This window comes from Nuphar pumila, chromosome 7, assembly GCF_984573655.1.
Source record: "Nuphar pumila chromosome 7, dmNupPumi1.hap1.1, whole genome shotgun sequence".
Classification (NCBI taxonomy): Eukaryota; Viridiplantae; Streptophyta; class Magnoliopsida; order Nymphaeales; family Nymphaeaceae; genus Nuphar; species Nuphar pumila.
The window spans coordinates 129384398-129408861 of NC_143255.1; the positions used below are offsets into that span (position 1 = coordinate 129384398).

The 24464-nt window shown below is 35.7% G+C and overlaps 1 protein-coding gene across 2 annotated transcripts in view; it reads left to right on the plus strand.

The window, feature by feature from the left end:
• LOC149833501 (ADP-ribosylation factor GTPase-activating protein AGD3-like) overlaps positions 1-24464 on the plus strand; it is a 100715-nt gene that overhangs the window by 37744 nt on the left and 38507 nt on the right. For both annotated transcript variants that reach the window (XM_090015163.1, XM_090015162.1), the window contains 7 exons: positions 21251-21316; positions 21454-21501; positions 21634-21729; positions 21822-21863; positions 22119-22325; positions 22504-22635; positions 22728-22958. In XM_090015163.1, coding sequence (XP_089871289.1) covers positions 21251-21316; positions 21454-21501; positions 21634-21729; positions 21822-21863; positions 22119-22325; positions 22504-22635; positions 22728-22958 — 822 coding nt within the window. The remainder of the gene's footprint in view (positions 1-21250; positions 21317-21453; positions 21502-21633; positions 21730-21821; positions 21864-22118; positions 22326-22503; positions 22636-22727; positions 22959-24464) is intronic.

Consider the following 24464-nt stretch of genomic DNA (forward strand, 5'->3'; position numbering starts at 1 on the left):
AGTCAGTCAGGGCTAGACTAGGGTTAGTTGATGTCTTGGTTAGTGTTAGAGGTTTAGAAGAGTCAAAACCATTTTGAAAAACTCATTTTTGAAAGTTAGTTTTTAAAACTAGTATTTTTAAAGGTTTTTAAAGGAGTTTTAAAAACCCAATGTGAGAAAATGCCAAGTGGCATCACATTTGGGGATTTTTTAGGATTAGCTAGGGGTTAATTAGGCATTATTTAGGATAATTTAGACTAGGGGTAGTTAGGTAACTCCACCCCAAAATCGCCCCCCCTTTAGAAGTCCAAAAATTTCAAAATTGCTAATTTTTAAAACCTAAAAAATTGTTATAAAAGGCCCCCATAGGGGGGACGATTTTTCCAGCCACCTTGGGAGCAAATCTTGGAGCTTCTCTCTCCTCTCCAGCCCTTCCTCCATTGCTGCAACTCCAAGGTATGAACTTCTTCACTTTTCTTATTTTATTTAATGTTTTTTTAATGCTTTAAACCTAGATTTAGGCTTGGACACCCCTCCTTATGGAAGATCAACCATGGTTTCACCTCAAGAACTATCAAGAATCAGCAAGAACGATGCAAGAAGGTGATCTAACCCTGTTTTGGATGATTTACAGAGATTTTAATCGATTAGAATCGATTTTAACATGATTCTTTGCATTATTAACCAATAAAATATATGATTTACCCTTTTTAATGGGTTAAATCTATGTTTTAAAGGTGATATCAAATTCCAGCCCTTGATTCCCTGTTTTTAATTTATTTTCATGGTTTATTCATGTTTGTTTTACGTTCTACAGCATAAAAATAATTTTTATTTACTGTTTTAGGGTTTATTTTATTTATTTACATTAGTTAATGCATGGTTTTTCAAGTTTCTTAAATTTCTGTGTGTTTTAGGTTTAGAACAGTAAAGATAATGTTATTTCGGATTGAAGAACTCATTGTTTATTTCTGATTTTTTTATATATGGTGCATGCATGAGTTATTGAGTTACTGTAGAAAAATCAGAGGTTTTGGATCTCGGGAACCCTGTCAAAAAAATCAGACATCAAATCGGGTTTTTAAAGCTTTAAAATCGTGGTTAAAATCAAGAAGGTAACTCGCTGTGATGATATTTCTCTCATCTTATATCCGATTTTAGATCTGTAAAGTGCTATGGATTCACATTGAGTAGATCCGTCTGCTGTGAAATTTTCGGATTTTTTGATCACTGTTTAATATTTTTCCCCTTTTAGAGAATCTGTTTTTAAATTTAAAACTCGTTAGGGTTTACCAAAACCCTAATCAGACTTGTGTTAGTCATCAATCCCAAACCACAGATCCGATTTTAGATCTATAAAAAGTGAGTATTGTTATTTTTCTGTCTACTGTTCACCACTAAAATTTTAGAGATTTTTGTTTAGGTTTGCTATTTATTCCTGTATTTTCAATCTGAAATAGTCGTTTTAATCCCTGTTAAAAGTGATATATTTTAGCTCAGATTGCCGGAAGGGTTTCTCCCTAACCGGAGATGCTTTTTCCGATCTGTAAATTGGGAAATCTCTGTTTTTCTTCTTAGTTAGTCTCTGTAAAATTTCATAAATTTCCCTGGAGATTTGACCCCTGGTTCAGGTCTTGGACTAAGACTGGTTGGTGAATTAGGTCAAAAATAACATATTTTTAGGGTTTAATGCAATTTTCGGATTAATTTAATGTCAACAAATTATTTTTATAATTCCAATTCGACATTAGGGCTATAACAAGTGTAGGTACCAATTTTTATGGATTTTGGAATCCATTTGATGGCTGAATCAAGCAAATTGCAAAACCGGGTTCCTGAAAGATCTAAAAACACTGCTAAAATCACAGTTTTTGTGATATTCATGGATTTTCGTGCATAAGCATATATTTTTAGGGTTTAATCATGTTCATAATCATATTAGGATGCTTTAGGTTTAATTTTGTGCTCATTTGATTTCATTTAGTGCATAAAACCTAAGTTTTTACCAAAATCTCTTTTTAAAAAACCCTGATTTCAAGGCCATAGTCTTGCTATCGGGGGCAATTTAGTCATTTGACCTAAATTTCGAAATCTCTAACCCTAATTTTCATATATTTAAGCATGTCACATCATATTTAGCTTAGTTTATTTCATCTAAACTTCAAAATTTGCATTTTATCAAAACATCTTTCTAAAAACCCTAATTTCAAGGCCATAGTCTTGTTATTAGGGGTATTTTGGTTATTTTGACCCCAATTTCGAAATTTCATATCTTATCTTCCTTATTTATTCAATTTTATTTCATACTTTATCATTTTGATTTAAGGGAATCATGGCAAAAAGGCTTATATCTAGCAAAATCCAACAATTTCCTGATATTGCTGGATAAATCTAGAAAAGCCAACATATTTTCATTAACCAAGTTTTCTAGTTTTGCAGGTACATTGAAGACTTTATTTTTCATGTATTTAAATTTCAATAGTGATGTAATTTGTAATTAAACTTTGGAATAAGAATTTATATTTCCTGCTTAGCTTAGGTTGCATTGCATATAGTTTATTTTTTATCATTTTAATGTGTGATGGATGATGATTCATGCATATTTTTACAAATTCACCATGGTCTACACGAATGACACATGCACTAGCTTCTATGAAGTTTATAAACTTGGTGGAATTTGTATTTATGGCCATAGTCAGAATATGAATGATACCCAGATTTATGATCTTCACATTAGCCACATTCAGCCTACACTCTTAGGCTAACTTCAAAAATGCACTGCATTTCTCAAAAATACAAAAAAGTATTTCTCAATTCCTCAAATCCATATTCATCCATTTCATGCATTTGCCAATTCAAATTTCAATTCAAAGAATTTCATTTTCTCAAAATTTTTTAAGTCATAGGGAGAAATCAATTTTCTCAGAATATGAAAATCTTAAAGTATGTTTCAAGTGTTTCTCAAAATTCAAAATTCGAAAATTCAAGTTATATTTTCAAGTTCAAAGTTGGAATTCAGAAAAACCAAGTTCTCTCAGAATTGATTTTCATAAAATCTCAAGATTTCCCTATAAATCGATTTTTACTTTTCTCAGAAATATTTTCCAAGTCCTAATTCACGATTTTCCATGTGATATCATTTCCAAGATTTACATTTTCTAAATATTTCAATCATTCAAAGCAAACATCATGTTTTCAAATGTGCATTTTCTGAAAATTCATAGCACATGCCTGATTCTATGTGCATTTAGAAATTAGAATATGATTTAGACAAGTTGAATAGAGTAGAGCATAAGATTGATCCTTGGTTCAATTACCCCTGTTAAAGGTGGCAGGAACGGTTGAACCTCGTACCGACAAGCGAGTCCCATTCTACGGAATTTTCTCGCATTTTAAAAACGGAGGCGAGTTATTTTCAAAAATCTTTTTCAAAGGTCAGTTTGATTTGCAAAAGTAAAATTTTGCGATGATAACAGTAATGTTTGGATTTCCCAAGTTTCTGCTTTTTTCAAGGCTTCTAATTCATCATTCATGACCTTAGTCCATTCTAGATGATGTTTAGCCTCATGATAAGATTGTGGTTCAGAATATGAGTGTATGACCATTAGGCATGATCTATACATTGGTTTAAAGGAATCATATGATACAAATCTACTAGGGGCTTTTGAAATTCTTATGGATTTTCTAATACTAGAAGAATCTACTTGATTTTTAGAATATCTTTCTAAAGCACGTGGTGGATGATCTTCTTTATGTCAAGCATATGTTTGTATATCACTGTGAGATGAGTCTATATCATCAAGACCCCATTCACACTCTCATTTGCATTATGCGTGTGTTCATTTCTAATTTCTACTCTCATGTGTGTCATGAATATTTTCACACCGTTCATGTTCATTGATAAGGTCAAACAGGAACAAGTAGGCACAACTTTCTTGGATTTTTTCCTTGCAAAAATCAATTTCATTTTAAAAAAAAAGTGACATTTCGAGAAACATACAATTTGTTTCTTTCAATGTCATAACATTTACATTCCTTTTGGTTTTGCTATAGCCTAAAAAAATACAAGGGATTGCTTTTGGAGAAAATTTGTTATTCTTATTGGTAAGGACATAGCATTTGCATCCAAAGACCCTTAACCTTTTATAATCGGGAGATGTTTTAAAAAGTTTTTCAATAGGAGAGATATTTTCAATGCTTTTGGAAGGCATTCTATTTATTAAATAGACTGCCGTAAGGGCGGCTTCTGCCCAAAAAACTTTTGAAACATTTCTAGACACAAGAAGTGTTCTAGTAGTTTGAATAATGTGTCTATGTTTTATCTCGGCTAGTCTATTTCGTTGAGGAGTGTATGGACACGATTTTTGGTGCACAATCCCATTTAGGCCAAGATAATTTTTGATTTTTTTTTATACAAATTCTCCCCTGTTATCGGTTTTAAAGATTTGAATATTAGTTTTAAATTGATTCTTAATATAACAATGAAATGTTTTAAAACACTCAAATACTTTTGATTTTTGTTTTAGAAAAAATATTCAAGAATGTCTACTATAATCATCTACAAAAACAACATAATAGGATACCCCTCCTTTGGATATGACTGAAGCCGGTCCCCATACATCCGAATGTACTAACTCAAATGAATTTTTAGTTATAAAATGTCTTGGTCCAAAGGGAAGACTTTATTTTGCCAAGAATGCAATCTTCACACACAAAATCTCTTTCTTTATAATTTAAAAGAAATGAAACAAGTGTAATTTGGTCACACTAGGATGTCCTAGTCTTTTGTGTCAAATTTCTATATCTTTCTTTTTCACAAAATTACAAAACGGTTGTTTTGGTAACTCAAGATTGTACATGACATAAAGATATCTTTTATGGCCTCTCCCATTCGGCTTACCGGACTGAAGATCTTGTATTAAACAATCATTAGATGAAAACAGTACTTTGCAATCATGGTCTGTAATTTGAGAAACGAATAAAAGATTTAAATTTAATTTTGGTACTATAATATTTGGTATGTAAAAGATTGGATGTTTTTGAAAAATCTCAAAACTTTTGATTTTCAAAGATGTTCCATCAGCAGTTGAAACATAAGAATCATTTGGGTTAAACTTACATTCAGACAATATGGACTCATTTGGTGTTATATGAAAAGAAGCACTGGAGTCAAGGATGCAAGGTATTACCATGGTCTCCACTTGTAGATATGGCCGCTTTCGAAAAAGAGGGAGCTTGAGCTTTAAGCATGAGTTGTGGCGCCTCAATTAGTTGGGCTAAAGAGAGCGAGCAAATACATTTGGAGTCGTCTATATCACTCCTTTCAACCGAAACAACTCTTTTGTCTTCTTTATGATCATTCTTCTTTCTTTTGGGACAAAAATGCTTGATATATCCCGGTTCATAACAATGATAACAAATTATCTTTCCACCTTTTTTGTATTCCTGATGACCCCTGTTGTCATTCTTTTCATAGTTGTTGGGGTTGAGAGAAAACGAGAGGGGTTTTCCACAGCTCAGCCTTCACTGGAGACAGAGAAAAGGGAGAGACAGGGAGATGCACAATGGTTGGGGCGGTTGAACATTAACCCACCACCAAGCCCTAATTTCTTTTTATCAAACGACTTTACAGTAGTGACTAAAATATGAGACCACAACAAACATATTACAAAAATGCCATTAATGAAAAGGGCGTCAACTTCACAGTTAAAAAGGATTGACGTGCGTATGGTTCTGAATCCATATATAGATCCATACACATGCTCTATTTTAACACCCTCTCTCAAGTTGTACATGGTTTTGGAGCATATACAACTTGCTATTCAATAGCCAAAATTGACGCGATGTTAACCCTTTGGTAAACAAGTCTGCCACTTGATCTTCTGTTCGAACATGACGTACTTATATATCTTTCATCTCGACTTTCTGTCGTATAAAATGTTGATCAATCTCAATATGCTTCGTTCTGCTATGTTGAATAGGGTTACACGCAATGTTTATTGCGCTTTGATTGTCACATAGAAGAAATGATCGAATAATTGTCTCCCCAAGATCACTCAATAAGTGTCTAATCCATGTAACTTCTGCCGTGCCTGCAACCATCTACCTGTATTCAGCCTTTGTACTCGATCGTGCCACTGCCTTTTGTTTTCTACTGCTCCAAGACACTAAATTGTGTCCAATATATACACAATATCCAGAGACAGATCGTCTCTCATCTGGATCCCATGCCCAGTCCGCCTCTGTATAAGTGATGAGTTCATGTCCTTTATGTAGGTTATCGTTCTTGCGATAAACAAGCCCGTCTCCTATAGTTCCTTTTAAATAGCGTAGAATGCGCTTCACAACTTTCATATGACCTTCCGTTGGAGCATGCATAAACTGGGATACCTGATTGACAACATAAACTATATCAGGTCTGGTAAAAGTCAAATACTGCGGCATCCCTACAAGGCTTCTATACATTGTAAGGTTGACACAAAGGTGACAATCTTCAGAACTCAGTCTTTGATGTAATACACTCGGAGTGTTGACTGGTTTGCAATTCGTCATCCCGGCTCTTTCCAGAAGATCAAGAGTGTATTTATGTTGCATGAGTATCAATGTGTCTTTTTGTCTGTCAACTTACATACCAAGGAAGTACCTCAACTCCCTTAAATCTTTCATCTTGAAAGTTTTCATTAAAAACGGCTTCACATCTTGCACATGACTACCTGAACTCCCAGTGATCACAATGTCATCAACATATACAAGAAGAAGTGTAACAATGTTTGTCTTCTGGTAAATAAAGAGCGAGTGATCCGTGGAGCATCTTCTAAAACCATAGCCTTGAATTTGCATAGAGAAACTTTCAAACCAAGAACGAGACGCCAGTTTCAACCCATACTGAGATTTCCTTAGTTTGCACACCCAGGCAGTAGGATCCTTCTCGGCATACCCAGGAGGTTGCTTCATATATACTTCCTCCTTTAAAATTTCATGCAAGAATGCATTTTTAACATCCATATGGCTAAGCCTCCATCCTCGGTCGATTGCTAAGGATATGTTGACACGAATTGTGCCCATTTTGACTATTGGACTAAAAGTTTCATCGTAATCTGCATCATATTATTGTGTGAATCCCCGAGCAACAAGTCACGCCTTATATCTTTCAATACTTCCTTCGGGTTTACACTTTGTTTTATAAACCCATTTTGAGCCAACTACATTCTTTCCTTCTGGTCGAGGTGCTATTTCGCAAGTCTGACACTCATGAAGTGCTTCCATTTCTTCATTCATAGCCTCAATCCAATGACGGGATTGATGAGCTTAATTAAAACAAGTGGGTTCATCCTGTTTTGTGAGCTGAGACATAAACAACTGAAAATCAAGAGAAAAGGTCTATTAACTCACCCATCGTTAAATAGGATGCCTAATGCGTGACGGCCTTTGAGCTAGATCATTAGAGATGATTTCCACATTCCTCGGCCCTGTATTTTTGTTCCTTCTAGTGTATATCTGTCCAGAGAAGCGTTCAACGAGAGGTGACTCAACTGAAGATGGCTCAACATGCATCTGTGAGTCATCCAACTCCCTATTCAAGTCGAAGGAAGGACAATTCGCCTGACATGTGTCTCCTGTATTAGCAAAAAGATCTGCGCTCATCCATGGATCATATACCTCTACTTCTCGAGATGGCAACTCTTCAGAGTCATTGATCTAAAAATTTTGCTCATCAAAAACAACATTCCTGGAGGTCCTAATACGTTTTGTAGTAGCGTCATAGCATCGATAGCCTTTGTATTCATCCGCATACCCAACAAATCTGCACTTAGCGGCCTTGTCCTGAAACTTATTTCGCAAAGATGAATCAATATGCACATAACATGTACAACCAAAAACATTATAAGAGGGATGTTGCCCAAATAAAGTATAATAAGGAGATTTCCGATTCAGAAGTGTCATAGGAAGACAATTTATGACATGAACTGATGTGTGAAAAACTTCTGTCCAGAGACTAACAGGCACATTGCTATTATGTAACATGCTCATCGCACTTTCGACAATATGCCTGTGTTTCCTCTCCGCAACCCCATTTTGTTGAGGGGTATGGGGGAAAGAAACCTGTCGACTTATTCCTTTATCTTGAAGAAAGGCAATAAACTCGTTCGATGAATACTCTCCTCCACCATCACATTGTAAATGCACAATATCACAGGAAAACTTTGTTTTGACCATCGAATGGAATTGCCGAAATATTTGGAAAACTTTATGTTTATGTTTCAAGAAATATATCCAAGTATAGCGGGAATAAGAATCAATGAAGCCCACATAGTAACGACTGCCAGAGAGAGAAGGAATAGGTGCAGGTCCCCCAAACATCGGAACAAATAATCTCAAATGGCTTTGAAACTCTTTTATTAATAATATGAAACGAAAGAACATGACTTTTGCAGAGTTCACAAGAGGAACATTTTTTATTCTCTAAAAATGAACATAAAGTAGACTCTGGAAGAAGACCTTCAGATACAAGATTTTCAACGAAACCCCGACTACAATGTCCCAAGCGACTGTGCCAGATATCTGGCTTATTACAATGAGATGAATTAAGAACTTCGAATGGAGGGAAAGACAAAGCAAGGTTTTAAAACTCACCGAGTCAACTAGGTGACTCGGCTCAACCCTCCTACGAGTCAACCCGGCAAGGTAAACTCGGCCTTGACTCGGCATGACTCAGGCGAGTTTTGGGCACTTTTTTCTTTTTTCATTTTTCAAAGGCTATGGGCAATTTTTTCACATGTAAGTGTTCATTTTTCAAAGAACAAATAGCATAATAACAATAGGCTTACCAACTTAATATAAAATCACAAAATTAGTACAAGTCTATCAAATTTCACAAGTCCATCATTCATTCCTTTTGGTAGCTCCAGGTAAGGAATCTAACCCAGTACCCCTCAATGAACATAGAGTGAATCCACTAATCCAGCTAACATAACTGATCCCTCATGCAACCATCTCTGCAACACTGACTTTGTTTGCATATTGATACTGCATACCAGGTGGTTGAAACTTGAAACACAAGATGAAAGTCATCGTTATTCTTCTATATCCTCCAGCAGATCCCACTTGAAGTGGCTCAAGTCAAAACTCCAAATCCTCCTCCTAAAGGGTTTGAGTTTATTTATTTCATTAGAAGTTCACCACGCAACTACTTATAAAGAACTATATAAGTACATAGGTACATATATCAAATGTCCATATGGAAACTTTGTTGCTGTGAGACCTACACAATAGTTGGCAGCCTGCCAGCTCTGTTCAAAACCAAAAGCATAAAATACCCACATTTATCATTATAATATATATACATCACAACATTCTCATTATCCAAAGCTTATATGCATTTATGTGCAGATATATAAGGCATGGTCCAATCAACTCTACATCAGACAAACACTTACAAATATCAAGATAAAGTTCAATGTTCCCAAAATTTTGCAAGGATTTTCTGAGGCCCTGCAACACAACAACTATGTCCATATATTCATGATGTAAACCATGATCGAGCATGGCTATTAAAGTTCTTGAAGCTAGTAATTAAGTCATTCTTTATATATTGTCTTGAAAGACTTGTTTCTGCTTCTGTAGTTTCTTTAATAAATGTGAGATTTGAATTAAGAGCAGTTTTACTTGATGTTATTTTACTTATTAATCAATTAAACTAGTAATTAAGTCATTTTACAAACCTTTATATGTTTAAATGACAATTTATATATTGTCTTTCTTTTAAAATCAAAAGTTAACAAAACCCGGTCCGAGTCACCGAGTTGACCCGCCGAGTCACGAGTCAATAAAGAACGAGTCGAGTCTCGAGTCACGGGTTTTAAAACCTTGTGCAAAGACTCTAAAGGCGAAGACACTGAAGAATGCTTGGACGACTTCAATTGGAGAACTGTGATTGAAAGCGAAGACACTGAGGGAATCTCCTTGAAGACGTACATGTTTCCTCGTCGCTCCCCCTTAGCGAATGTCTCATTCGTTTGTAGATCCTTAACATAAACAAAGAAGGGATTAAATTTGACTGAAGAATTCATATCGTCAACAAGTTTAGCTACAGAGACAATGTTCTTTTTAATATTAGGAGCAAAGAGGACATTGGACAAGTGAAGTGAGGACTTTGACATAGGGATATGTGCACTGACGGTATGACTAATCTAGTGATAAGTTTCATCTCCTGTAACTATACTACCTTTTTTCAAAATAAGGCAATAAGTGAGATAACTTACCCGCATTACCCGTGACATGGGTGGCAACACCGGAATCAACATACCATTCGCCTTGTTCATTTTGCTTGATCGTCATCTGTGACAATGCTGATAACAAAAGTTGTTGCACATCTGTAGATGGCGCTTTCGTATCCACGGTAGTAGCTGACTTATTCTCAATTTTGTTTATTTTTCCTCTATTCTGCAGATTAAACCAACAATAGGCTTTTACATGTCCTTTTTGTTACATAAGAAACAAGTGGGCACTCTCCTCTGATTCCCTGCATTAAAAACACTCGAAATATTAGGTGTAGGCAAGATACTACGTCGTCCCTGACCAAAACGGCCCCGGCCTCTGCCTCCTTGATGCCCTCCATTCCCTAGTCCAAAACCTACAAAAGTGTCCATGGCCAAAACTGAATGGGAACGAAATGATTCATTTCTTTCTGCCCTTTGTTTCATAATCATCTCATGCTGGAGAAGTTTCGCTTGAAGGTCGTCAAAGTTGGGCCAGTGAGGAAGACATGTCAAAGCTGTGGTAAACATGTCAAAATCAAGGCCCAACCCATTGAGGAGTTGTACTTTATCTTTATCTGAAATAACACTTCCAATAACAACCAATTGGTCAGTAATACTCTTCAAGCGGCTTATGTATTTCATAATTGTCATTGAGCCTTTCTTCAAACTTTGAAACTCATTTTTCAAGTACATAACTCGGACTTATGATATCTGAGAGTATGTCTGAGAGAGCTTACTCCATAGATCTGCCGCAGTGCAATCATCTGAAAGAGTAGCCAACACTTCTTGAGAGAGTGTTGACGTAATATAAGCAACCAAAGACTGATCCCAATTTCTCCAAGCTGTATACTCTGGATTCTTAATAGATTTAGTAATTGCGCCACCCTTCTCATCATTGGTTTCCTGCAAAATAAGCCGTGGTGGTACCGGAACAGAACCATTCAGATGTTCATCGAGATCCTGCTCCGTATAAACGAAAGTATTTGTCTCTTCCATGTTAAGAAATTAGAATGAGTAAGTTTTTCTGTAACGAGCTGATTTAAGAAATTTGCAGAGGGACTGAAAGACGAGTATGAATCCATATCAATGAAACAATGAATATGCGAACAAAACGGATTGAAAAAAACAAACTGATTTGAGACCACTTAATTAATCAGCAAAGCTTCAATAAAACATGTACTTGTGCAACCGATACCTTGAAAGAAAATCCCCCCCCCCCCTTTTTTTTGATGTGAGAATGTAAACTGTTACCGTCTGCCTATAGACGTTGCACAAAAAACACTAATTTCACTGCTGATTGAAAAAGAGGAAGAACAATAATACAAGTTTGAGAAAATCTATATAATGATGAATGCTAGACTATGATAGCAATATTTAGAACAAAATGATATGAATCGTCCAGCAATACAAGGAGTATTCACGACAGACAGACTTAGGAAAGAATCAAAATCAGAATGGAGTTTAAGAAATTGAGTGGCAGAAAGAATCAAAATCAGATTTGAAGAGTAGTTGACGTTGATGAAGATTACGAAGAAAATGCAGCCGTTGACGTCGATGGTGAAGGAGGAGAGTCTGAGGCAGTGATGTTGATGTTGAAGAAGAAGTTGCAATCGGCAGAAAGAAAACCACACAAAGTGCAATTGACGTTGATGAAGATTACAAAGAAGATGCAGTCGTTGACGTCGATGGAGAAGGAGACAGAAAAAGAAGTTGATGTTGAAGAAGAAGATGCAGGCGAAAAATAAATGGCAGATGATGATGTTGAAGAAGAAGATGCTGCCGAAGAACAAATGGCAGACATTGATGTTGAAGAAGGAGATGCAGTCTTTTATGGTAAAGAAGATTACGAAGGACCAAGGAGTCTTCACGACTGCTTCTTCAGATCTCGTTGAACATGCTTTTGGTAGGGTTCCGCAACCGTAGCTCTGATACCATGAGAGAAAACGAGAGGGGTTTTCCACAGCTCAACCTTCACAGGAGACAGAGAAAAGGGAGAGAGAGGGAGATGCACAATGGCTGGGGCGGCTGAACATTAACCCACCACCAAGCCCTAATTTCTTTTTATCAAACGACTTTAAAGTAGTGACTAAAATATGAGACCACAACAAACATATTACAAAAATGCCATTAATGAAAAGGGCGTCAACTTCATAGTTATAAAGGATTGACGTGCGTATGGATTTGGATCCAGATCCAGATCCATACGCATGCTCTATTTTAATACGGGTTTCTTCCATTCTCATTTTTTACAAAAATGAGGAGGTTTGTAGCTTCTAGTGTGATTACCGAGCTTTGACATGGCAAACACGAATTCTTTGTCTTTTAAAACAGAAGGCTTTTTCAATCTATTTTCCTCTATAATCAATTCTTCAAGAGTTTTCACTATAGAAGGAATACCTCCTCTATGAAGGAGAGTCAACTTGGTTCCTTCAAATTTGGGTCTAAGACCATTAATAAATTGGTAGAAATGTTCCATTTTAATTTGATTTTCACGGAGTTTTACATCTTGTGGGCAATGCTATTTTGGATCAAGAAGAGTCAATTCATCCCAAAGAAGAGAGAGAGCATTGTAGTATTCCCTAATGCTCATCTTTTCTTGAGTCATGATTCTCACCTTGTTTTGAACATTGCATATGTCTGCAATATCTTTAAGACTATACATGTCTTTAAGATATTTTCATGCATCACTATCGAAATCAAATTTCACAAAACTATGACATTTGTGGATGTCCACACTATTGATGAGCCATCCAATTATTTTGGAATGACCCATCCTCCATTCTTTCTATTTTTTTTATAGTCGGAAACGACTTTACCCATTTCCTCTCCTTGAAGAGCAACCTCCTTCACATTCTCAATTTTTGTAAGAATGAGCTTAGGCTCTTTTTCGATATCGTCTACAAAACCTCATAGTCCATTTTCCCATATTTTGTGTTTTACTATGGATGCCCACATCACATAGCTTGTATCGTTTAGGTGCACGGGCATGAAGACTATTACTTCCCTCTCATTCTCCATTTCTTTACAATGAGAAAGGGTAGAGAAAGAGAGAGTGGGGAGAGAAAGAGAAAGAGAAAGAGAAAGAGAATGTAATACAAGACTTGCTTGAGAGATGACACACTTCCCGATTCAACAATCCACTATTTGTTGTATCCGCTAAGCTCACGATCCTCCTTTTGATATTGTCACGATCTTTCCTCTAAAAATTGCTTTTGGACCACCGAAGCTTTGATACTATGCAATGAAATGGATTGCATCCTATAAACATGTAGGAACACACTTTCAAGAATCATCAAACCACCACCCACACAAGGGTCTAACAAATTTGTTATTGCATAGAGACACTAAAAAATGAGTTATATGAATACAAGGCCAAAAATGACCTATTTATAATACATTGAGAGGGCCAAAGGGGGCAGGCCCATGTAGCCGTTGGGGCTGCACCCAACGATCACATTTGTGACCGTTGGGGCAGCTCCAACAACTACATGGAGCTATCCCTTTTATGCCAAAAGTCAAAAATAAATAAAAATACACTAAAACGAAAATACAAAAAGAAATAAAATGCCAGCCCCTAATGGGTTGACGCCCATTCAATGAAAAGACCGAAATACCCCTGATGGGTATTTCGGTTTACATGGTTACGTATATATATATATATACGAATATATATTTCAATATATATAGCCTAACATATGTTAACACCTGTTTGTCACCTCCTGTGATGATCATATCGTGCACATAAAGAAGGAGAATACTAATACCTGCATAAAAAATCTTAATAAAAAAGGCTAAGGCCGTGTCAGTTAAACAAGATTGAAATCTAACATCAAATATAATTTGACTAAACTTGTCATACCAAGCCTTTGAAACTTTTTTAAGGCCATACAAAGTCTTATCTAAATGAAGAGCTTTTTTCTTAGAAATAATTATACCAAACAGTGCCTCTATATAGACTTCATCAACTAATTTATCATTAATAAACACATTCTTAACATCCATTTGGTATATAGGCTATTTCTTCACAGAGGCAAGGGCTACTAAGGTCCTAACTGTGGTTATTCTAGCAACTAGATCCAAGGTTTTCTCGTAATCTATTCCATACTCTTGGGAATATCCTTTAACAACTAATTTGACTTTATCTTTCAAGAGTTCCATCACTCTTAGTCTTAACCTTATATACCCATCGATAACCTATAGGTTTCTTTCCTGAGAGAATGTTTTGGATAGTCCAAGTGTTCGCCTTTTCTAAGGCATCTAATTCCATTCTCATAGCTCATAGCTTCTACCCACTCAAGATGTTCTTTTGCTTCAACATAGTTGGAGGGTTCTATATAAGAATGTATTAATGTAATGTAGGCTTGATACTTAGGTGAAAAAGACTCATAGAACACAAAATTTTCAGGGACTTTTGATACTCTAGATAACCTTCTGGTTTGTATTTATACTTGTTTTTTCACCATTGGTATATTTTTCAAGAGTACATGGATGCTCAGAATTGCCATGCCTAGAATATTGGATACACTCTTGATCCTTATGAGATTGTTCTTCATTCATCACATCACTTTTAACTTCCTGATCCTCATCACAATCACCAATCTTTGGAATTAAATCCAACAAGAAAGAATACTCATTTATTTTCTTAGTTTTTTCATTTTTATTTTTTTTTCTAAAAAGGATATATTCCTTGAAACGTATAGCCTTTTAGTTTTAAATTCAAAACATATGTAGCCTTTTTTATTATTTGCATATCCTAAAAAGACTCAAAATAACACGAGGAGACTGCTTTTCATTTTTTTCAGTAAAAACAAGACATCAAAAAACTCTCAATCTAGAGTAATCTTAAACTTTTTTAAAAAGTTTTTCAATAAGAGATGTTTTTCAAAAAAGAAGACATTCTATTAATAAGATAAACTGCAGTTAATATGGCTTCAACCCAAAAATCTTTAAGCACTTGGTTTGTAACAAGTAAAGTTCTTGTTGTTTCTATAATATGCCTATGATTCCTTTCAGCTAAACCATTTTGTTTAGGGGTATAAGGACAAATTTTTTGATATGTGATACTGTATATGTCTAGGTAATCTTTAAATTCTTTTGATAAAAACTCTGACTAAATTGTGAAATATTTGAAAATGTGAAAAAATTTAAGTGTTGTGTTTAAGAAAATAAATCCAAGTGTGTCTTCTAAAATCACCCACAAAGATTACATAATACATAAAACAACCCTTTGATATAACAGTTTCATGTCCCTATATATTCGAATGTATTAACTCAAGTGGTAGAGAAGAAACACATGTTCTTTTTTGAAATGATAATCACTTTATTTTACCAAGAATACAATTTTCACATGTAAAATTTTCAGAATTACAAATTTTTTTCATCTTTGGAAAAAACTGGATCTTGGATATACTATGTTGGCCAAGTCTTTTATGCCATAGATCCAAATCCAATTTCTGAACATTGCAACAAAATGTATTCTTGGGTATTTCAAAAAAATCCATGTAGTATAAGTCTTCTTCTCCGTGGCCTTCTCCAATCAGTTTTCCTGACTGGTGATCCTGCACTTGACAACCACGAGAGGAGATTGAAACATCACATCCATGGTCAGATAACTGAGAAACGGATAAAAGGTCTAAGTTCAATTTAGGAATATATCTAATTTTTGAAATACAAAATCTTTTTGAATTTTGAGAAATGTTTTGAAAATTTCCTATTTCTTTTATTTCAAGAGATGTTCCATCAACGGTGAAAACATTTGACTCACTAAGTAATGACACTCAGATAGCATATCACTATTTGGTGTCATATGAAAAGAGACACCTGAGTCAAGAAACCAAAGAGATTTACCGGGATCGGAGAAACCGAAGGAAGTGACTGCGGCTCCGGTGGATGAGGCGGCTCCTTTGAGCAGAGGTTGAAGATGTAATGAAATACGCGGAAGCACCAATATGTGAAAAGAGAAGTATGGAAGCCAACAACACAAGCACACAATGTGCAAAAGAGAACACAAGCACAATACAAGTGCAAATAACCCACTAAGGGGTGAAAAAGCCTTCAAAGGCAAAAACAACTTTATTGAACGAGAGAAATGAAGAGGCTAAAAGCCCTACATGGATGAGGGAGGAGCCCTCAATTTATAGAGGAGGGAGGACCCAAGGGATCACATAGAGGGGCTCCCTTCTAGCCGTTGGGAGCCCCAAACGGTCATATTTATGACCGTTTGGGGCCCCAACGACTAGAGGGTGGGGCCCCTTTATGTGGTCCAAAAAAAACATTAAATAAAAGGAAAATAAAAAAGGAAAAAGGAAAAATAAAGAAAAAGAAAAACATCTAAAAAATGTATAGTGAAATTACCGAAATACCCCTATCAGGTATTTTGGTTAAACAGTATAATTATATACTTAAATATATACATTCGTATATATATTTAAGTATAGAATTTAACAAAAGAGCCTACACTACTTGTGTCAAGGACATGTTTCCAATAGATGGATCACTTGACTCTTGTGGAGGTTCAACAAAGGCAACCTTCTTCTCATATGATTTCTTCAATTTAGGACAATATGTTTTCACATGTCCCAATTCACGACAATAGTAGCAAATAACTTTTCTTCTTTCATATTCATTGTTTTGCTTCTCAACATTTGACCTTCCATAGTGTGGTGATTTGTAGGTACGAACATAGTTTTTTGGTCAAGATACGTTTAGAATCGAGTCATCATCACTCTTAGAGATACACTTTTTGAACCTATTCTCCTCCATACTTAATTCTTCTTTGGTGTCTTCTATTGAAAGGACTTTTCTTTGATGAAGGAGAGTAGATTTGGTTGATTCAAACTCCGATCTCAACCCATTAATAAATTTGTAAAAATGCTTCGCGTCGGTGTTGTGAAAAGCGTTGAGACGTAGCGAGGCGCTTCACAAAAAACTGAGGCGAGGCGTAAGCCTCAATTTTTTTTTAAAAACTTAAAATAACTATAAAAAATATCTAAAAATACAAATAAATAAAAAAATGCTTTATTGATGAAGCAACGAATAAGAAATAGAAAATCTCAAATAAATGCCAAAAATATGAGATTAACATATAAAAGTAACTAAAAACTGATTATATAACTGAAAAACTAATTATATAACTGAAAAATATAATGTCCCAACATATCTGAAAACTAATTATATAACTGAAAAATAAATAAAAATATAATGTACTAACATATATCTGAAAACTAATTATATAACTGAAAAATATAATATCCTAATGTATATCTTCTTCTTCTTCTTTGTTCACGCCTCAGGCTGACGCCTTAAGGCATACCCTTTGCATCTCACATCACACTTTTAACAACACTGCTCCGCGTCTATTTGATTTTGGCAAAGTTCTATGTCTTCTAGACATTGCCACTTTGGTTCAGGAAGAACCAACTCCTCCTATAGTTCAGACAAATTATTATATTATTCTTTAATGATTTTGTCTCCTTGAACCATATTTCGTATCTTATCTTGCAAATTACATATATGTGTAATATCCTTAAGAGAAGACATTCTCTTAAGATAATCCCATGCATTGTTTGCATGTTCGAATTTAGCAAAACTTGAACACATTTTTTTAATGTCGATGCTACTAATGAGCTAAGACATAATCTTGGCATGCCCCATTTCCCATTCTTTTCACTTCTTCTCATAAGTGGTCATTGCCTTATTTTTCTCAACTTCTGTAAGAATTGCCTCTTTCTCACCTTCTACTTTGGTAAGGATTAGTTTGGGTTTTGGATCGGTCCCAATTACTAATCCCCACAACCCTTTTCTGTTAAAATGTAATATAGATATATATATAATAATATATTATTATTATTATATATATTTATTATTTTTATTTATTATTTTCTTTTAATTTATTATACAATAAATATTATCTAGTTCGTATCGAACTAGATAATATCTAGTTTGGTTAAGTTCCACTTGGAACTTAACCAAATACTAGCTGTTGGAACTAGTCCAACAGCTAGATTTCTAGCCGTTGGACTAGTCCAACAACTGGAAGGGAGAGCTCTTTATGAGCTCTCCCATTAGCTCTTTATAAATAGGGGTGCAGCCCCCTTGTAAACTTCACTTCTTGTAATGCTTTTCAAGCATCCTTTTTACATAAATAAAATTATTTATTTATGTGTGTTTTGTTCCTATTTTACCCTTTTTAAGGGCTTTGCTTAAAGTGTCTTTTAGACACTTCGTTTGATCATTCCAAGGGCGTTCGTGAAAGACCACAATTTCATTACATGGTATAAGAGCTACGGGAATATTAGATCTTGGAGAAAAGCTGCTTCGGTTTTCGTGCCCTTTGCAAAAGTGTTTCGCCGCTTGAAGAAAAGTGTTTTATCACTTCATTTGAAGAGCTCCCACATCTTGTATCCCTATTCTTTCTCTCCCCTTGTAGTCGATGGATGACAATGATAAAGTCACCATCATTCCCATGAAAAGTGATACGAATTATGTAACATGGGCTTCTATCATGAAGCACTATATATGGGAAAAAGGTTTATGGGGGATTGTGGATGGTTACGATTCGAAACCTAAACTATCTCTTACCAAAAAAGAGGGAGATAAAAGAGGTTCCTCTATTGGAAGAAGAGAAAATCAAAGCCCTAGCCTCTTATAAGAAAAAATGGAAAGAATGGAGAATGACTCATGCAAAAATAATGTCATGGCTTATCAATAGCATTGACATTAAAAAATGTTCAAGCCTTGCCAAATTTGATCATGCCGATAAGGCATGAGAATACCTTAAAAATATGTATTCCCTTAAAGATATTGCACATGTGTGCAATCTTCAAGAAAAGGTTCGAATAATGACTCAAGGTGATAAAATGATTCGTGAATATTACAATGGGTTGTCGGAACTTTGGGAGGAACTTTCTCTCTTAGAACCAAAGTGGCATTGTGCCGAAGACATTATGCTTCGCCAAAAGCAACTTGATGCTGAACACTTTTACCAATTTATAACTGGGTTAAGGCCGGAATTTGAAACCACCAAATTGGCCCTCCTTCACCGGAGAAAGATTCCCTCCATTGTTGAAACTATTGAAGAACTAACAATGGAGGAAAATCGTCTCCGAAAAGGTTTATCTAAAACTGCTGATGATGATTTCGTCCTAGCTGTATCTAGGCCTGGGAATCACACTCGCACTTACAGGCCACCTCATTTTGGGAGGCAAAATGGTGAGTTTGATAAAAGAAAGGTGATTTGTCATCACTGTCATGAACCGGGGCATTATAGGCCTCAATGTCCAAAATTAAAGAAAAGAGATGAAAATAAGGTTGCATCAGTTGAAGAATCAAAAGATAAAGATACACCTGTTTCTATGGCTCAACTTATGGAGATCCTTCAGCCTCTTCTTTAAGGGGTCTCTTCTTCCGCTGAAGCCTCAACTGGAGCAGTAGTTGCATATGTTTCTGGTCTAGGTAACTTTCCTTGGCTTTTAGATTCTGGTGCCTCATTTCATATGACCCCACATTATAAATGCTTATCCGAATGTCTTAACCAAGGTTTTAAAACCCGTGACTCGGAACTCGACTCGTTCTTTATTGACTCGTGACTCGGCGGGTCAACTCAGTGACTCGGACCGGGTTTTGTCAACTTTTGATTTTAAAACAAAGACAATATATAAATTAGGAGCAAGTCTTTCAAGACAATATATAAAGAATGACTTAATTACTAGCTTCAAGAACTTTAATAGCCATGCTCGATCATGGTTTACATCCTGAATATATGGACATAGCTGTTGTGTTACAGGGCCTCAGAAAATCCTTGCAAAATTTTGGGAACATTGAACTTTATCTTGATATTTGTAAGTGTGTTTCTGATGTAGAGTTGATTGGACCATGCCTTATATATCTGCACATAAATGCATATAAGCTTTGGATAATGAGAATGCTGTGATGTATATGTATTATAATGATAAATGTGGGCATTTTATGCTGTTGGTTTTGAACAGGCTGGCTGCCAACTATTGTGTAGGTCTCAGAGATGGTTGCATGAGGGATCAGTTATGTTAGCTGGATTAGTGGATTCACTCTATGTTCATTGAGGGGTACTGGGTTTGATTCCTTACCTGGAGCTACCAAAAATAATGAATGATGGACATATGAAATTTGATAGACTTTTACTAATTTTGTGATTTTATATTAAGTTGGTAAGCCTATTGTTATTATACTATTTGTTCTTTGAAAAATGAACACTTACATATGAAAAAAATGCCCATAGCCTTTGAAAAATGAAAAAAGTGCCCAAAACTCGCCCGAGTCAAGGCCGAGTTTTCGCCGAACGAGTTTAGCTTGCCGAGTTGACTCGTTGGAGGGCCGAGCCGAGTCAGCCGAGTCACCGAGTTGACTCGACGAGTTTTAAAACCATGGTCTTAACAATAACTCAAGTATTTCAAAAGTTTTACAACAGATGAAACATCTCTTGAAATAAAGAGAATTAGGTGTTTTGAAAAACACAAAACTTTTTGTGTTCCAGAAGTTAGATATATCCCAAAACTTAATTTGAATCTCTTATCTGTTTCTCAAATTTCTGATTATGGATGTAATATATCATTCTCTTCTGATGGTTGCTGGATACAGGATCGCCAGTCAGGGAAGCTGATTGGGGAAGGCCATAGAGAAGGAGGACTATATTACATGGATTTTTTGGATCTACCCAATAATGTTTTTTGCTTAAATGTTCACAAATTATGGATTCATGCTTGGTGGGTGCCTTTTCATGACAATGATGCTCTAAGTTAAGCCGGACATGGCTGGTTGGATTAGATGTTTTTGCATGCATCAACACAGTTCATGGCTGGTTGTATTTTAGCTGCTGTTGACATTTAGTGTAAATTGGACAGCTTTCCTTTAGTTGCAGGTTATTGATATTATTCGAGGTTTGGCGGTAGTTCTTAGTTAGTCGAGGAGATTATTATCGATCTATTGGTTCTGTTGCATTTCACATGATTAACACCAGTTTCCAATTTATCCAACAGGCTCGGGAAAAGTTCTTGTCATTGAGGAAGAGCACCAAGATGGACACTGTTGCTGTTTCTGAGGAGGTAATTTCCTGTAACAACTTTTAATAATGTTTATGGTGTAAAATTGTTTGGAATATTTGATGTTGGATGTTGGCAAACCACCTTAGTACTTGCTGGTTGAGTATTTCATTTTTAATTTAGTCATAGACATATTCCAGGAGCTTCACAATGCAAGGGCTTCTTTTGAACAAGCTCGCTTCAATCTAGTATGTATGACTTCCTGTTCTGTTTATGTGAAAGAAATCAATTTAGTCTTTTTTTATGCTAGTGACAGCAGATGCAAAAGCAAATATTGGCAGCTAGTGCTGCTCTGATCTTGAATCAACACACCTTTATAGGTAACTGTTCTATCAAATGTGGAGGCAAAGAAGAGGTTTGAGTTCTTGGAGGCTGTTAGTGGCACAATGGATGCTCATCTTCGCTATTTTAAGCAAGTATGCTAGACAGTTGGCCCCTATTCTATTTTTCTACATCTTTGATGGCTTAGTTTGTGCATTCATCCTGATCATTGCAAGTTTCTCTGCAGGGTTATGAGTTGTTGCATCAAATGGAGCCCTACATCCACCAGGTTTTTCCTGATGGATTCTGCATTTACTGACACCTTTCATTCCCTTTTTGTTTCTTTGGCGTGCTATTTAATATCTTGTAAAGTTTGTTAGTCAATATTGATTTCCAGTCGCAAGAAAATCTGGTTTTCATATAATAACTGTAATTTCTGTGCTAACAAACTGCTATAAAATTTTTATTCCATTGGAATGTATTCTACTGGCTGTTTTTTTTTTTCGGTTTATCTACTGATGTTTATTATGTTAAATATCTGAAGGTGTTGACTTATGCGCAACAGTCAAGAGAAAGATCCAACTATGACCAGGCTGCCCTTGCAGAGAGGATGCAGGAATATGAAAGGCAAATAGATAATGAAAGTAGGTGGTCCTATAACGGATCTCCTAATGGAGATGGGATACAAGCTATTGGCAGAAGTTCACATAAAATGATAGAGGCTGTTATGCAATCAGCTGCAAAGGGAAAGGTGTCTTCTGAAGCACTGTTTACTTCATTCTGGTCCTTCTTCGCTTTCCCATCAAATTTTTAGCTTCCATACTTGCTAAATTTTGACAACTTTTGTATGCTTTGTTTTGTATTAATTTGCTTTCAAAAATGTTGAAAGTTGTAATGTTGATCCACTAGTCTTGTTTTTGGTGATTCAGGTTCAAACTATCCGGCAAGGTTATCTTTCAAAACGTTCCTCAAACCTGAGAGGTGATTGGAAGAGAAGGTTCTTTGTTCTTGACAGCCGAGGAATGCTGTATTATTATCGCAAGCAATATGGAAGGACATCTGTGAGTTACTTGCAGCGAGACCTGAAAAAGATGAGTTTGTTTCCGAGCCTTTTGTTTTTTTCCATTGTATTGACAATCTATTTTCTGTTTAGGGGAATGGAAGCCAAAATTCAAGCCAGAGGGTTCATGGTTCCTCAGAGCATGGTTCTGGGTTGTTGAGCAGATGGCTTTCCTCTCATTATCATGGTGGTGTCCATGATGAGAAATCTGTTGCACGCCACACTGTTAATCTGCTTACATCCACAATTAAGGTTGATGCAGAACAGTCAGATCTGCGGTTTTGCTTTAGGATTATTTCACCAACAAAGAACTACACGTTGCAGGTACTAGCTTCTTCAATTATGATTTGATGTTTGATGGTGCAAACTTCAGTGTTTTGTTGGTTTTCCAGAAACCTCCAACTAAAAGAATTGAAACTGTAGAATTCAGATCTATCAGATGCAAGAGAACAATCTAGAGGAAAACTCATTGTTTCATTGCTTTACAAATAGAAGATTACAAGCATGTATTGGGACGGCCCGTCTATTGTTATACTAAAAGACAAAAGTTGTTGACTTTCACTTAGCTAGGGAAGTAGTACAAGAATGCCCCTATAAATAATGGTATATACACAATAAGGGGTAGCACAAAAGAAATGATAAAATACATATTACATCTTAACAGTCCCCCTCAAACTTGAGATGATGCTAAGAGAATCATTCCGAGTTTGGAGTGAAATGTCCTCAAGTGAGCTGGAAGAAGAGTCCTCGTAATCACGTCAACAATTTGCTCTTTGGACCCCACATGCATGAGAGAAATAATCCCATCTTCATAAGCACGTCTTGTAAAATGACAATCAACTTCATTATGCTTTGTTCTCTCATGTAACTTTGGATTCTTGGCGATATGAATTGTACTCATGTTATCCCAGAATAAAGGGGTCTTCTCATGAACAAGAACACCAAGATCTCTTAATAACCATATAATCTATGTAAGCTCTGTTGTAACTTAGGTCATAACCCTGTACTTTGCCTCGAGTAGATAGAGCCATTCTTTGTTGTTTCTTGCTCTTCCATGAAATCAATGAGCTCCCAAGAAATATTCCGAACCTTGATATAGATACCAATCTCTAGTAAAATTTTCAAAATATGCATCACAATAGGCTTTAAGATCACAAGAATTAGAGGAAGAGAAGAACATTCCATATTGTATTGTATCTCCGGCATACCTAATTATTCTCAACATTATGGTAAGATGCATTGACCTTGGTGCACTCATGAATTGACTAATTGCATGAACAACAAAAGAAATATCGGGTCTGGTTATAGTTAGGTATATTAGATTCCCAACGAATTACCTGTAGAGAACAAGATCATCTAGTTGTCCATCTAATGCTCTCAATTTTGCATTTGCTTCCATAGGCAAATCTACCTTCTTAGTATCATCAACAAACCTAGCCTTTTACACTAACTCAGTAGCATACTTATGTTGAGCTAGATAAATTTCACGTCTTGAATATGCCACCTCAAGACCTAAGAAATACTTCAAAATTCTCAAATCCTTCATCTCAAATATTCTAGCCAACTTTCTTTTTTATATCTTCAGTCTTCTGAACATCATCCACTGTAACAATCATATCATCCACATACAGGATAAGTATGCATTTTGGTTGATTTGAATATGGCACAAACAATGTTGGATCATGATGACTTTCCTCAAAGCCCAAAGACCTGATTGCTGAACTGATGTTTTCAAACCATACTCTTGGAACTTGTTTGAGACCATACAATGCTCTCCTCAACTTGCATACCCTTCTTTTAGCATGTAAATATCCGTGTGGAAGCTACATG